The 15,000-nt window shown below is 37.2% G+C and overlaps 1 protein-coding gene across 1 annotated transcript in view; it reads right to left on the bottom strand.

Moving 5' to 3' along the window:
- Positions 1-1,987: 1,987 nt before the first annotated feature.
- LOC143023671 (putative glutamate receptor) overlaps positions 1,988-15,000 on the bottom strand; it is a 29,290-nt gene continuing 16,277 nt past the window's right edge. Inside the window, exons 6-11 of the mRNA XM_076182275.1 lie at positions 13,626-13,750; positions 11,669-11,886; positions 4,704-4,970; positions 3,522-3,628; positions 2,828-3,036; positions 1,988-2,284 (exon numbers count right to left, since the gene is read on the bottom strand). Coding sequence (XP_076038390.1) covers positions 2,145-2,284; positions 2,828-3,036; positions 3,522-3,628; positions 4,704-4,970; positions 11,669-11,886; positions 13,626-13,750 — 1,066 coding nt within the window. The 3' untranslated portion in view covers positions 1,988-2,144. The remainder of the gene's footprint in view (positions 2,285-2,827; positions 3,037-3,521; positions 3,629-4,703; positions 4,971-11,668; positions 11,887-13,625; positions 13,751-15,000) is intronic.

A 15,000-nucleotide genomic window follows, 5' to 3' on the forward strand; every position in this document is an offset into this window, starting at 1 on the left:
TTTTTTTTTTTTTTTTTTTAACAAAATTAAACCCACTGTCGATAACAACTAAACTCGTATTTTCAATCAACCAAGTTTGAAACATAACTACCCCATCCCAGTAACATCAATAAAAGTATATTATTTTCAGGCAACGGATCTTTTCTCAAAGCCTCAAGAAAAAGCTTTTCTCAAAGCATCAAGAAAAGAGTTGAAACGTGAAAGGGTTTAAATAAGGACTCATTTTTTTTTTTTTTTTATAATAACTGAACTCGTATTTTCAATCAACCAAGTTAAAAACATAACTTCCGTTAAAAACATAACTTCCCATCCCAGTAACATCAATTGATATATATATTATATTCAGGCAATGGATCTTTTCTCAAAGCCTTTTTATTGGGGATGAGGTGGATAGAAAATTAACGCTAATTTCATACATAAAATAATTTCCAAATACATCCCACTGTTCTAGAATCGAAGACGCTATACAGTTAGAATTGTTCCACATTCATCACTAAAAAAAAAAAATTCCTAACCACCGAGGTGAAATAGATAATGTATAACTTTTCCTATACGTATCTATTTATTTTGGACAATTCCTCCATTGCTCAGCTGTCTCTAAGTACCCTTTCCCTGTTCCATTCCTTCTTCCGTCATTTCTTCTCATATTCACTTCATCTTGTGCGATGGTGTATTTCTATAGTTGTGGGTTCGAGTCCCACACCTCTCTCCAATTCGCAGCAGTGACAGTCTATTACCTGTTACAACATTCCTAACGCAAAGGTCACGGCTTTGGCCGTAGCTACTCAGCGCCTCCTGGCGTTGGCTCCCCACATTCAATTCGAACTCAACTCGTGAGCTAGGTGAACCCTCCTTTGTATTGGAACACCCTAAAGGTACGTTCTGCTCGATGCGTTTATCGCTCAACGATAATCGTTCATGGCTCAATGATAACCGTCGAACGATTGTCTAGAGCAGGGGTACTCAAATTGGGGTTCGCGAACCCCCAGGGGTTCACAAGAAGATTTCTAGGGGTACTTAGATGGCTGACGAAAAACGTATTTTAAATAGTGGTAGTTGTGGATTATGAAATTCCGTGCTAGCAGTGTGTTCCTTCAATCTCACTGTTCTACGCTGGTTTCTAAATTAACAGTGTTGATTACCAATAGTTGAATCTGGTGTGTGTGTGTGTGTGTGAGTTAGTCAATAAATTACCATTCTCTTCATTGTCAGATGATTGGGGGTTCGGGAAGATGATCTTATAACTGAGGGGGCACTTAACGAGAAAAAGTTTGAGAACCCATGGTCTAGAGCACTAATTCTTTGTTTTTGAACGGGGGTGTTTTGCTTCGAAAGACAAAGTACGAGGCTAATCATTCCAACCGAACCTACAACCAACGCGTTTACCCAAATATGACGCCTGGTATGATGTATTGGGTGTGGTAGGCTAATAATTAATTAATAGCACCGAACAAAACGTACCTGAAGTCCAGATAGCAAATACGATCCCAAACCTGCGCGTCCTTCGTCAGTGAATAGATCTCGCGAATAATCGATGAAGAAAGAAACTATTTCAATTGTTGATACAGAGACAATACTTCGAAATGCACCACCTAAATGTGTTGGAATTAGATTAACGACATCAGTGATTATCCATTATGTAATCAGAATCGGTTCTGAGACATGCGAAGACCTAAATAGATTCAAAGACAGATGAGGCCGTGAGTTGAGGAAGAGTCGGCGGAGATGTGTCGGAACACTTTATTAATCTAACGTTTCGACCAATGAGGTCATCTTTAGCTTTCTGAAGATGATCTTATTGGTCGAAACGAGCAATAAAGCGTTCCAACGCATCTCAGCCGATACTTCCTCAACTCACGTCCTCATCCGAAGACCTCCTGAGTTATCACGTTGGGCAATTACATCCGACTGTTGGAGCAGATTTGCAGCCCGTAGCTTTCGGGAAGGGATTGGATATGCTGTAGGAAAACCATTCTCCTCCAGTATATCTAATAACATTCTATTTAAACTGTTGAGAAAACTAAATAGCTTGCGATAGCGATTTTACGGCGGAAAAAGTTCTGGATGTGGGTGATACCACCGATGAATTGGAGGTCGGAGATGAAATACCCCAATGTGATAACTCCTCTAGGTTGGGTGATGAGTTATGGGTTGTCCTCTACGTAGGGGTGGATTGCGAGAGTCGATCTTCGGCTGGTTGCCCTCTTCTGAAGTCCCTCAGTGTTTCGTTTGCCTCCGGCAGAAGCCGCTTCGCACAGAAGAGCGACGAGGGCCAACACATTGCCTGCCGAAGACACCGCGGACTGTCAAGAACAAGTTGGGACAAACACGGAACAGTGATGCAGGTCACCTACTCATGAGCTTCTGTTCTTAGGCAACCGGGCTGTGATAAAAGTAAACACATTTTCACATGTTCACACGCACACACACACACACACACACACACACACACACACACACACACACACACACACACACACACACACACACACACACACACACACACACACACGCACACACACACACACACACGGCCCGCTGGTGTATGGGCATCGAGTTCGGGACCTGCTCAGGGCGTGAAAGATTTACAAAACCGCATGCTGTTACATCCCCCTTGGAGCAAGGAGTGGGCGTGTGTGTGGTATGTGTCAGGTGACCTCAGGTCACAGCATAATGCATAGACAGGAATACAAAAGGTCTGAACTCTCACTCGGGAAGGTATGGGTTACCGGTCACGAGTCCAGCACGTGGTTCAAGACCATGTTGGGGGATTCACTTTCATATAGAGATTCACGAGTACATGTGCAAAGCTTTACTCCCCACCCACCTCCAAGATAGAGTGCAAGAACTCCCAGGAAATCGCCGATGGCTAAAGGTCTCAGAGTATCCGACTTCTCTGACCCAGGGGTCTTGAGACAGTGGGTCGAGTTGACAAGCTCCTGCGCCTTCAGGTATTCCAGGAACCCGCTCTCCTTCAGGTTCTCCAGGCTGGAGAAGTAGGAAAAGTACAGACTTAAGCCAGTGACGTAGCATTCCCTTATCATATAAAAGAATACCATAGTCGTTAAAAGCATTTGTGGTCCATGTTTTCCTCATCGTAAAAAAATACGATTTATCTATATACTAAGAGCATCTTTCCCCTCATAAGGAAAGTAGCCATCCAAGGTACACTTCCACTCCCACACATTGCTTTCCTTTCATCTTAGCTTTCCTCTCACATCCTACATCCAACCATAACTAGAATATGAATTCGCTTGCAGAAATCTAGACTTCTCTAAGACCATTTCAACAGTATGTCTAACATTCGTGTAGGTTTAGAATCTCCTCAGCTTTGCTATACATGACGGAAAGATGATTTGACATTAGGAGATTTGAAAAAGAAGGTATTGTAACCGAAGTCGTTTTTACTCAAACGAACTCTCAACTGTCGGCGCTGGAAGTCCAGTGTGATAACCTCTGACAAAGCTACTGGTGATAGAGGGAACAAGTATTGGTTTGGTGTCTACAATATGGGTGCTTACATGGGGTTGATCTTCGAGAGCCAATAGGACTTCTTCGGGAAGACAGTGGCCACGATGTTTGTCTTCAGAAAACCGTGAGGTGCCATGAAGCGGGGGCAGGTTGCGGTCTGCAAAACAACCAGTTAAGGGGGTTGGTTACTGTATGTATACTGAGAACTCAGCATAGGTCATTTTTGTTTTCTCATCATCAAATCAATTTTTGCCGTCGACCAGCAAGCCAGGAAGCCGCATGGCTGTGCGGCGGCATGTATCATTCAAAATCCCACAAAACAAAATCCCGTAAGTCAAAATCCCACATTCAATATCCCATTGATCAAAATCCCACATTTCATGGTCAAAATCCCACATGTATTTTAATTCAATGTTTTATGACATGTAGAACCCATTCCATATGGAAATGTGTCTAAATTTCAGTTCACCGGTGCAAGTCTATATCTATTTTGTTATAGTTATTATTAATATTAATTATAATATTGAGTCAATATAAAATGTTAATTGAAGAATTAGGATTAATTAATTGACAGGAAAATTAGTGAGTGTTGTATCGATTTCAGTTCACACGTACAAGTTATTGATCAATACGTGGTGTTAATTGTTATCACCATTAGTCGCGTTTGATCAAAAAACATAAGTGAAAAGGACATTGATTTCAGTTCACAGCCTAAATCTAAATTTGTTTTTGGTTATTTTTTTTACACAAAGAAACAATATTGTGATAATGTGCATCAGAATCCCCAATCATCACCACCACTAAACAACTCTTTACTGAATCCCCAGTCCCAAGTGAACGGGTGTAGGACAGTTGCTCACTGGATAGTTGCTCACCGGATAATTGCTCACCGGACAATCGCTCACCGGAGAAGTGACAAATAGGATACTTGCTCACCAAAGATTTTGTTTTACTTTTCTTGAACTTGATAACAAACAATATACAGGATTTTTTTAGTTATATTTAGGTTTATTACAGCAATAATACACAAACAATATCCAAACTTTCATATTTTAGTTTTTAATAATTATAAAATTCAATACAAACTTCTCCCATCAATATATAGTAATGATCTTTTACCGGTCCAGTCTAATGGTGTGGCCAACTGCATTTAGAAAGTCAGGAAGACACTGACTTCCTGCAGCATACCCCTGGCACAGATTCCGAAGGCGGTTCTGCATCTGCTAAGTCACCCTCTTCACCCGCTTCTTTGGTGGTTGCCCTCGTTGGTTTTGTATCATTTGTGTAGCCACTACAGCCTGGTCTTTTCGAAAATTGTCGATCAGTGTCCACACAGAGGGATGACTGTAGCCTACAAGTTTCTGAAAACCAATGTTCCATGCCTCACACATGTTGTTGGTTCTGGCACGGTCTTGGACTGTTACTTCATGGACATTCCACACTGCAGGTGGAAACTGAAGAGGAGGTCGTCTCAGACGTACAGGAGCTCCAGGGGCACTCTGAACTCGTCGAAAAATGCCAGACACATATGTATTATCAAAGTAAGAGAGTAGAGAATACATACCATGCTCTAAATTAACAACCTATAATGCTGCCATGGCAACTGTTTTCAATTTAAAAATATTCAATAAAATCCAAACCACTGGCCCAATTGACATGCAACTTGGTTGATTGATTTATGGATTTTTTGGCTTGACGCCCAAACGCCGGAGCCGGTAGGCCATTCAGCGCACATGCAACTTGGCATGTGAAGATTTTTGGGTCATTTCTTGACCAAGTGTATATTACCCAACGATCTTGAGTTTTCTTACATTACAATAGTATATTATTGATGTTTTACCTTAATATTTTCACTCGGAAAACTAATTTGCCAATGTTGATAACCAGATTTGCGTTTGAATCGGTGAATATTTATTTGCTTTTGAAGAATCGGGCATACATTTGCACAACAACAAGATAATTTGAATATCCTGCGCATACGCTGAACGCTCAAAGCATTCAAACTAAGCCAAAGAAAATCCAACAGGTCGCATGGAACATTGGTTTTCAGAAACTTGTAGACTACAGTCATCCCTCTGTGTGGACACTGATCGACAATTTTCGAAAAGACCAGGCTGTAGTGGCTACACAAATGATACAAAACCAACGAGGGCAACCACCAAAGAAGCGGGTGAAGAGGGTGACTTAGCAGATGCAGAACCGCCTTCGGAATCTGTGCCAGGGGTATGCTGCAGGAAGTCATTACTATATATTGATGGGAGAAATTTGTATTGAATTTTATAATTATTAAAAACTAAAATATGAAAGTTTGGATATTGTTTGTGTATTATTGCTGTAATAAACCTAAATATAACTAAAAATCCTATATATTGTTTGTTATCAAGTTCAAGAAAAGTAAAACAAAATCTTTGGTGAGCAAGTGTCCTATATGTCACTTCTCCGGTGAGCGATTGTCCGGTGAGCAATTATCCAGTGAGCAACTGTCCGTACCCGCAAGTGAACACCCCCCATCCTCATGTCGTTGATATACTGTGGGTACAGTTTGGACCTTTCCTTGCAAAATAATTCAAAATTATTTGTTTTATTTATTAATATTTTATTGATTATTACATGCAAACTTTATAAACCTCAATCATATTATCACAGCACTTAATCGTACAGATTGCATAAAGATTTCAAATAATTCATAAGCATCGTACATATTAGCATTCATGTCATATCACACCACAAAATCCATTACATTTGAAATCATAGGCGACAAGTAAACTATACTAGAAAATCATACATATGATCATTCAAAAATTTAGTACAGAATCATACATAGGATTTGAAACCATCATAGCATAAAATATTGAACACCAAGATTGGTAACATAAGCACTCAAAACAGAGGGCATATAATTGAAAATATATTCAAATCAACCCAATCAGATAGAATACTGTTATGCAATATAAACGGCCACAAATCCTGGAAAATTAAACAAGTACTCTTAGCAGATATCAAAGCGTAAAGACCATGGAATTTGTAAAAAACAGCAAAAGGTGGAGTCAAGATATGGTCTGCAATGGCCTATATATTACGTGAAGGAAATATACAACAGCAAAAACAGATAAGATGGAATTGTAGTGACAGAGTCGATTAAATGATAAATGAATCAAAGGAGTAAACTTTGATTAGTGATTAGTAACTTATTTGTGAATGTGAACTGAATTCAATGAACTCAAAGTTAGTTGCCTTGTTGTGGCCATACCCTTTAAATCTATCTACATTTGTTGAATTTCCAACAAATTAACAATAATATCTAAAAGCCCAGCTTACCTGAAGTCAATTATAATTAATTGTTTCCAATTCTATTGATGTTATAAACATACCTACAAAAACATTGATCGGTTCCACATCTAATATCCAACTATATGACAATAAATATTAAAAAACATTTTTTGATATTATAGTTATGTATGATAAGATAGTATGGGATTTTTGATCAATGAAAATATGGGATTATGAATTATGGGATTTTGATTGTGGGTTTTCGACATGTGGGATTTTGGTAACTGTGGGATTATTGAACATGGATTTCGTGCGGGCAGGCATAACCCAAAGTTGGGTTGACGAGGCTAAGATTTAGGTATAGGTTTAGGTTAACCTAACTTAATGGTTAAGGAATCGGAATAAAAGAAAAAAGTGGGTTACTGACGAAATGTAAAAATAACCCTTGAGCATACACATCCTTTCAGCTGTATTATCAACATGGAAGTGCGACATTGCCTATTAATAGTAGAATGATACGTAGTAAGGGTAAAGGATGAAGTGGATCTTTCTTTTTCGTGGGAAAGTCCTCCATGAGTGCGGGCACCACACAGCACACACTACACACACACACACACACACACACACACACACACAAATGATAATGATGTCAAAATAAATTAAAGGCAAAGTCCAAGGTAGATGAGTACACAAATGATGAAATCAAGACCATCTGAAATATATGTTTGAAACTAGCCCAATTATTATGAAGTAATAGCTATTCAAAAATATGAACATAAACTAAGAAGCCTGCGGGAGAAGTGTAGTAAAAAAAGAAAATAAAAAGAAAAAAGGCCAAATTCAAAAGAAAGGTCAACACTGGGAAAAAACTACAGTAAAAAATCAAACATTACATTAAATGAAAGTAAGGACCTGTAAGACCTGAAAACAGGAGTTTTTCCAAATGTAAAAAATAACGGGAAACCCTAGAAAGTAGCAAAATCCAGAAAGAAGAGGTGGGTAATTATTTAATATATAGAACCCCCAATCACTTGGATTTTGGTCTTAATGCAAGAGACCTTAAGTTCTTTGATTTAGGCTTTTCACACCGTAATTTGAGAGCGAGAACTTCCTTGTTCTTCAAAAGAGTGCTGCGTTCATTGTCGATGCCTCTCTTCGCTTTCATTGCAACCTATTCATGATTTAGTCCACCGGAGTGGAGTCGAGAAAAACGTCATATTCTGCAGCACACGGAGTGTAACGATTAAGGCGGTACTAAACAGATTACAAAGGCCGTGAGCATGCCGACAGGAGCCTTTTGGGTCCATATTTAGGTCGGATGCGAAAAAAAAAATCATATTAATAATAATGAATAAATAAATACTATAATAATGTAAATAACAAATATCCACAACTATTCCGTTACTCTCAGAAGGTTGTTTCATCAGGTACTCCTAACAAACCGAGAGTCACCCCGATATGTCTCTATCAGTTGAACCCAAAACATTCCAATCAATGTCTTGAATAGTAAATTCTATGAATACCGTTACGTCTAAATTACTGCTCATTCGGCGTTGACCAAAACTTCAAAATGCAGGTAGGATCTGATTCTTTGAGTGTGAGATCTGGACTGCACCAAAACGAAGGATGCAGACTCGATTGCTACATGTACTCTCGCATTCGCGTCAGCAATTATGAATTCTTTTAATGTAGAGACCTACACAGGGATGGGTGATTCCAGCTGAGGCTACGGAGATGTCGGTGAGTCATCTTGGGACAACCAGAAGGAGACGAACAGCTCTCGAAGACCTCGAAAAAAAAGCTGGTATGAATTTCAAATGGTGGAAGGGTAAATATGGTGGAGGCTAGGGTGATCTTCCTTCGTGATGCTCTGGCCGGGGGAGGGCCTGAGACGCATTTCAAGAGTCGCCAAATGGATCAACCTAGCCTACCTTGACTCATAGGAGTAAGTAAACCATAGTAAATTTTGTTTTTGTAAGCTAGTTTTCCTATTCAATAAACGCCAAAAATGGCTTTATAATATATTGTATCAATGGATGATATAGAATGATTAAAACGTAATAAGTCTAGACCCTATATGTTCAACGGCCAGATACCCTAACCACCCATTCAAATTAAACTATGCGTGAGCCAAGTCTTCTTTTCACCCTTTATGCGAAGCGGAAGGACCTAGTATGACATTGCCACACCAGATGGGGACATCCTTATGGTATTCTTACGGCGAGAACGTAAAGTGAATGGTTTGGGCACCAAGGGTCGCTGTTTAACAGTCCTGCATAGAAAAGTCCTTCATCCATTATCCTTCAGGCTTGGTAGTCTTAACCAAGGTGGTGAGGAAAAGTGTACACCCCGCCCAGGCTCGGCCGTAAAAGGTTAGGTCATGGTCTGCTCCTTGCTAAGTCGAAGGAAAACGACACAAGGAGGCAGAAAGGATGAGAGAGTGACTTTGGGTGAGGTGAACAAAGGAAATAGAAGGAAAGAAAAGGAAAAAGGTAGGGGCCGGGTGGGAGGGAAAAGGAAAGTTCTGGGCGTAGCGAGCGACGGCTCCCGGAAGAAGGGAAGGCGGGCGGGGGGGGTTTGGTGAGATTCTTGTCCTATCTTTCAGTTTAGGTCCAAACTGGTTTTACTTACTTCGGCGTTGTGAGTCAAAGAAAGAATTTTCCGTACGGAAAGCCGAGAATTCCCCCTCTGAGCATTACTTCGTTTTAACAAGCGGCCCAGAAGTCCTGGTATGTATACCGCGTGGGTAGGACCCCTGCGGTTTGCATAATTATAATTGCACTGGGTTGGCATCATATGTCAGCCCAGTAATTCAGGCGTCGGGTCCAGGCGAGGTTTTTAATTACTGATTTGGCGTCAGGTCGTGCAGGTCGTTTCCAACCTCGATTGGCGGTCACGTGGCTTATACAGAAATAACTTAAAGACAGGTAAAGGGTACGAAAAAGGGAAAGAGGAAAAATTCATGTGAAAGAAGGAGACAGGTGATAGCAAGAAGGAAAAACAGGCTCTGAGTGTGGAGTAAAAGGTTATAACACTGTAAGAAGAGGAAAAGATATTAAAATATATTAAAAGATATTAAAAGAATATTAAAAGATATTAAAAGATATTACAAAGATATCAAAAGATAATTAAGAAGATACTAAAAGATATTTTAAAAGATATTAAAAGATATTAAAATGATACTAAAAGATATTAAAAGGTAAGAGGTGAATCAAAGGATAAAGGACGAGCAAGGCAAAGGATAAGAGGAAACGAGAGTAAGATACGGGAGGGAAGGATAGCTGAATGGCGGGACGAAAGAAGCAGGACTTGTGAAGGAAATGGAAGGGGATTCTAATCAGAAATGAAATCAATAAAAATAATTCAGAGATGGACCGGACAATAAACTCTTTGTGTTGTGTCTGAACAGATATAACACACATTATACATAAGAGTGTCAAGCAAAAGTTTGAGCAAAAGTTCAATATCAAAGGGCACAAAAAAAGAATCTTATATACAATTAGAGGATGGCAGTATAAAAACGGCATGGAACTTGGGTACAAACATAGTTACCCTCCAACTTCAGCATCGGAAACAACAAGCAAAATCTAGGTAAAGCAAAGGCTGCTCTGTCCTCATTATTGAAAATAGTTGCCGGAATTCTCTCGACTGCAAGCAGCGTGTAAATAAACGTTGCGCCCAAACAACGTGAGTTAGAAATTTCGGCCAACAGAAAATAGCAAATGCAGACTCAAGGCAGGGTTATTAATCCATTCTATTCATTCGTTTATCTATTTGTTTATCTATTAATTATTATTTATTTTATTTATTTATTTAATTTATTATTTATTTATTATTTATTGTACTCCTTTATTTATTTAATTGTGTTTATTAATAATTTAATTTATTTACTTATTTTATTCATATTTATTTTAAATTCCATTTAATTTAGTCTATGCCAAATGATTTATTAATTATTTTACTTCTTTATTTATTTGTTGTTGTTTTAGTAATAATTTAATTGATTTACTTACTTTATTCATACACATTTATTTATTCATTTATTTATCTATTAACTTGTTTATCTGATTTTACGCTTACTCATTCCATGTTATTTACTTATCTATCTGTTCAGTTTATCTATAGTCTTATTTCAATTATCATTGTCTATTATTACTATTATTATTATTATTATTATTAGGTCTTATTATTATTATTGATTATATATTATTATTATTATTATTATTATTATTATTAGTTAATTATTATTATTAATTATTAATTAATTATAAAATATTGATTCATTATTTATTATTAATTAATTATTAATTTATATATTATTGTTATTATTATTATTATTATTATTATTGTCTATTAATTGTTATTATTATCATTATTATTATATTATTTATTAATTACTATTATTTTTATTAATTATTATTATTTATTATCTATTATTAATTATTAATTTTTATTTTTATTTATTATTATTATTATTATTATTATTATTATTATTATATCATTATTATTATTTATTATTATTATTATTATTCATTATTATCATATAATTATTATTTAATTATCATTGTTATTATACCATTATCGATTATCAATATCATTATTATTATTATTATTATGTATTCTTAATTATTATTATTATCATTATTATATGTTAGTCATTACGTATTATTATTATTATTATTATCCATTATTATTATTATTATTATTATTATTATTATTATTATTATTATTATTAATATTATTATTATTATTATTATTATTATTATTATTATTATTATTATTATCATTATTATTATTATTGTTGTTGTTGTTGTTATCATTATTATCATTATCATTGTTGTAATTACGATATATCTTATTTCTTATCTATTTCATTTCATTCTATTTATCTATTTTCCATGAAAGTTATTTGAATAGGGAGAACTACCTTCATCGTCTCGTGCACAACTGAGCCTTTGATGGGTCGCCACGGCAGTTTGTTGTATTCGATAAGCTCCTCTAAGTTGGTGAAGGGGATGTTGACTCTGGGCTTGATGAGCATAGCCTTGAGGTTGGACTTGTAAACAGTACTCAGGATGAGCACCGACAACAGCCAAGTTGCCCCCACCACACGACCTGAGTTCCCCTTGGGTACCCAAATCATTGCTGAAGGGAGGAAAACAAGTAAGATGAGAATGGTCCGAATTTGTGATTCACCACGGTCTTGGATGATGAGCTGGTCTCGTGATCGACAGTTGTTATCCTTCTTTGATGAGAGGTCAGAGTTCATATATGACCAATCTGTGGGTAATGCTGTGATTTTACACACACACACACACACACACACACACACACACACACACACACACACACACACACACACACACACACACACACACACACACACACACACACACACATAAATCCTTGCCCACGAGAGTTGGAATGCCGGCTCGCAGTGCAACAATGCTGAAATTATTTCTGCCCTGGTCTGGATTAGCGGGTGCGTACGGCACCACTGCTCCTTCAAGTGTGCGCGTATATGTCGCCATAAGCTCACATTCACGTTTTTCATATACAAAGAAGTAAAAAAAATTGTGCACAAAAATACCCACGAGTTCATACTCCAGATTAGATAGAATAAGATAGATAGAAGAGAATGCATCAATTCAGATCATTTGCGGGAACCCCTCACCCTCTCACTTTCGAAAGAGTCCAAGTCTTTTAGGTTGGAAGATGTCTGAAAGCAAAGAGCCCCTGAGTCTTACATTGGAAGAAAATGAATTGTGGCAGGATTCGTGTTTTTACAAAGCTCAAAAGTGTCCATAATAAGAGCAATAGAGGAAAAGAAAGTCGCAACACTGTAACGAACAAGGTATGGCAGAAGATTTTCAGTGAAAAATTATAAAAAGAAATACATATATACATACATATACCAACGGCTTTTTCCCCCTTACAAGGGAGGTAGCCAAAGTCAAAGACATAAATCCACTCCCACCCATTTCATCCCCATATACTCCACTCCCATTCACCACCCCTCCCTCCCTCTTTTCTTGGCTCCTCCTGGATGACGGGTCATCCCTGCATCTCGTCCACTGCCCTGGGTCAGAAGCAATGTAGCAAGATACAGCATATCTATAGTAAAGCTGCTTCAATAAATCGACGACCCCCCTCTCCGTCCCCTCATGCAGAAAAAAGACGGAGAGAAATCCCTTCGGGCTGCGTCAAAATATAATTCACTCATACTCCTTTACCTTCCCCTCCCACCCCCACCCATTCTTTTCCAATACATCACAGCATCATCTATACACAACCACTCTCCATTCTCCCCTAATCTTCTGTCTTCTCCCTTTCTTCCTCACCAGAGATTCCCCTCTTTCCCAATGTTCCTTTTACCCCAGCCATCCATCTCATCCTTGGTTGGCCCCTCATGTTTACTCCATCCACCAATGCCTTCCACACCAATGCATTCTTCACTCATTCTTTCCAAACCATCCCAATACTCTTTCATCAACCCTATCTCCCAACTCCCTTTCCATCCCCGCACTCCTCATCTCCTCGTTTCTCACTCTATCCAACTTAATAACCCCTACCATTCTTCTCGGACATTTCATCTCAATTTCATTTAAACCCTTTCTTTCTTCCTCTTTTATGTTCCATGTTTCTGCCCCATAGAGTGCTGTCGGCACAATCACTCCGTATTATCCTTTTAGCATCCATTCCCTGACTTCACCTTAATCAAAAGGACTAAGTGAGGTAAGCAGAAGTCCAGTGGAGCCAGAGCTCTCCGGAACACTGCTCTATCACCTTATAATTATCTTATACCCTTTTCACATATCCAAACAATTCTATTTCGTTTTTTATGCCTCTGAGTACCTACAAGGAGGAGAATGTTTGGTTCTTACACTGGGCCAAGAGAACTCTGATGGTCCACATGGTCGAGCTACTGAGAGTCTTCAAGGTGATCTGTGAAACACTTGGGTCTTTCTTAACGCCGTCACTACCACTGGTGATCGATGCCTCTGAGCACCTGCAAGGAAGAAACGGGTTATTTGTGACAAAAAAAGGAAGTATAGTGTGTACATTTATAACTGCCAGCTCACGGATAGGTATCGTCTTATGTTTTGGATATACCGCTACTCTTTAAGGCGTCAAATGCTGTTTTAGTTACATAGGAACATAAGAAGGAGACCGCAAGAGACCATAAGGCCTACACTAGGCAATTCCATGCCCATTACCACCTATCATTCTCCATTCATAAAGTTATCTAATCTTCTCCCTCTCGGATACGATGACGTCTAGTGTACGAGGCGTCAGCTTTCTGATTTATATTTATTTTGTAGGTGTAACTGAGTGACCCCTGTGTTCTGTGAAGTAGCATATTAAGTGTATATATGCATATATGTATATGCGTATATATGTATATATGTACATGCGTAAACATGTATATATGTATATGCGTAAACATATATACCCATACGCATATAAACATACGCATATACACATACGCACATACACATACACACAAATATACACATACGCATATACACATACATATATACGCATATACATATATACACATATACGCACATACACATACGCATATACACATAAATATATACGCATATACATATATACATATATACGCATATACATATACACATATATACGCATATACATATATACATATACAATATATACGCATATACATATATACATATTATACGCCATGTACATATATACATATATACGCATATACATATATACGCATATACATATATACGCATATACATATATGTGCATATTCATATATACATATATACGCATATACATATATACATAATACGCATATACATATAAACATATCTACGCATATACATATATACATATCTACGCATATACATATATATACATATGTAAGCATATACATATATACATATATACGCATATACATATATACATATATACGCATATACATATATACATATATATGCATATACATAGATACATATACGCATATACATATATACATATATACATATATACACATATACATATATACATATATACGCATATACATATATACGCATATACATATATAGGCACATACATATATACATATATACGCATATACATATATACATATATACATATATACATATATACGTATATACATATATACATATATACGCATATACATATATACGCATATACATATATATATATACGCATATACATATATACATATATATATGGATATACATATATACATATATATAC

This window comes from Oratosquilla oratoria, unplaced genomic scaffold, assembly GCF_046742065.1.
Source record: "Oratosquilla oratoria isolate Oo_2021 unplaced genomic scaffold, ASM4674206v1 SCAFFOLD54, whole genome shotgun sequence".
Lineage (NCBI taxonomy): Eukaryota > Metazoa > Arthropoda > Malacostraca > Stomatopoda > Squillidae > Oratosquilla > Oratosquilla oratoria.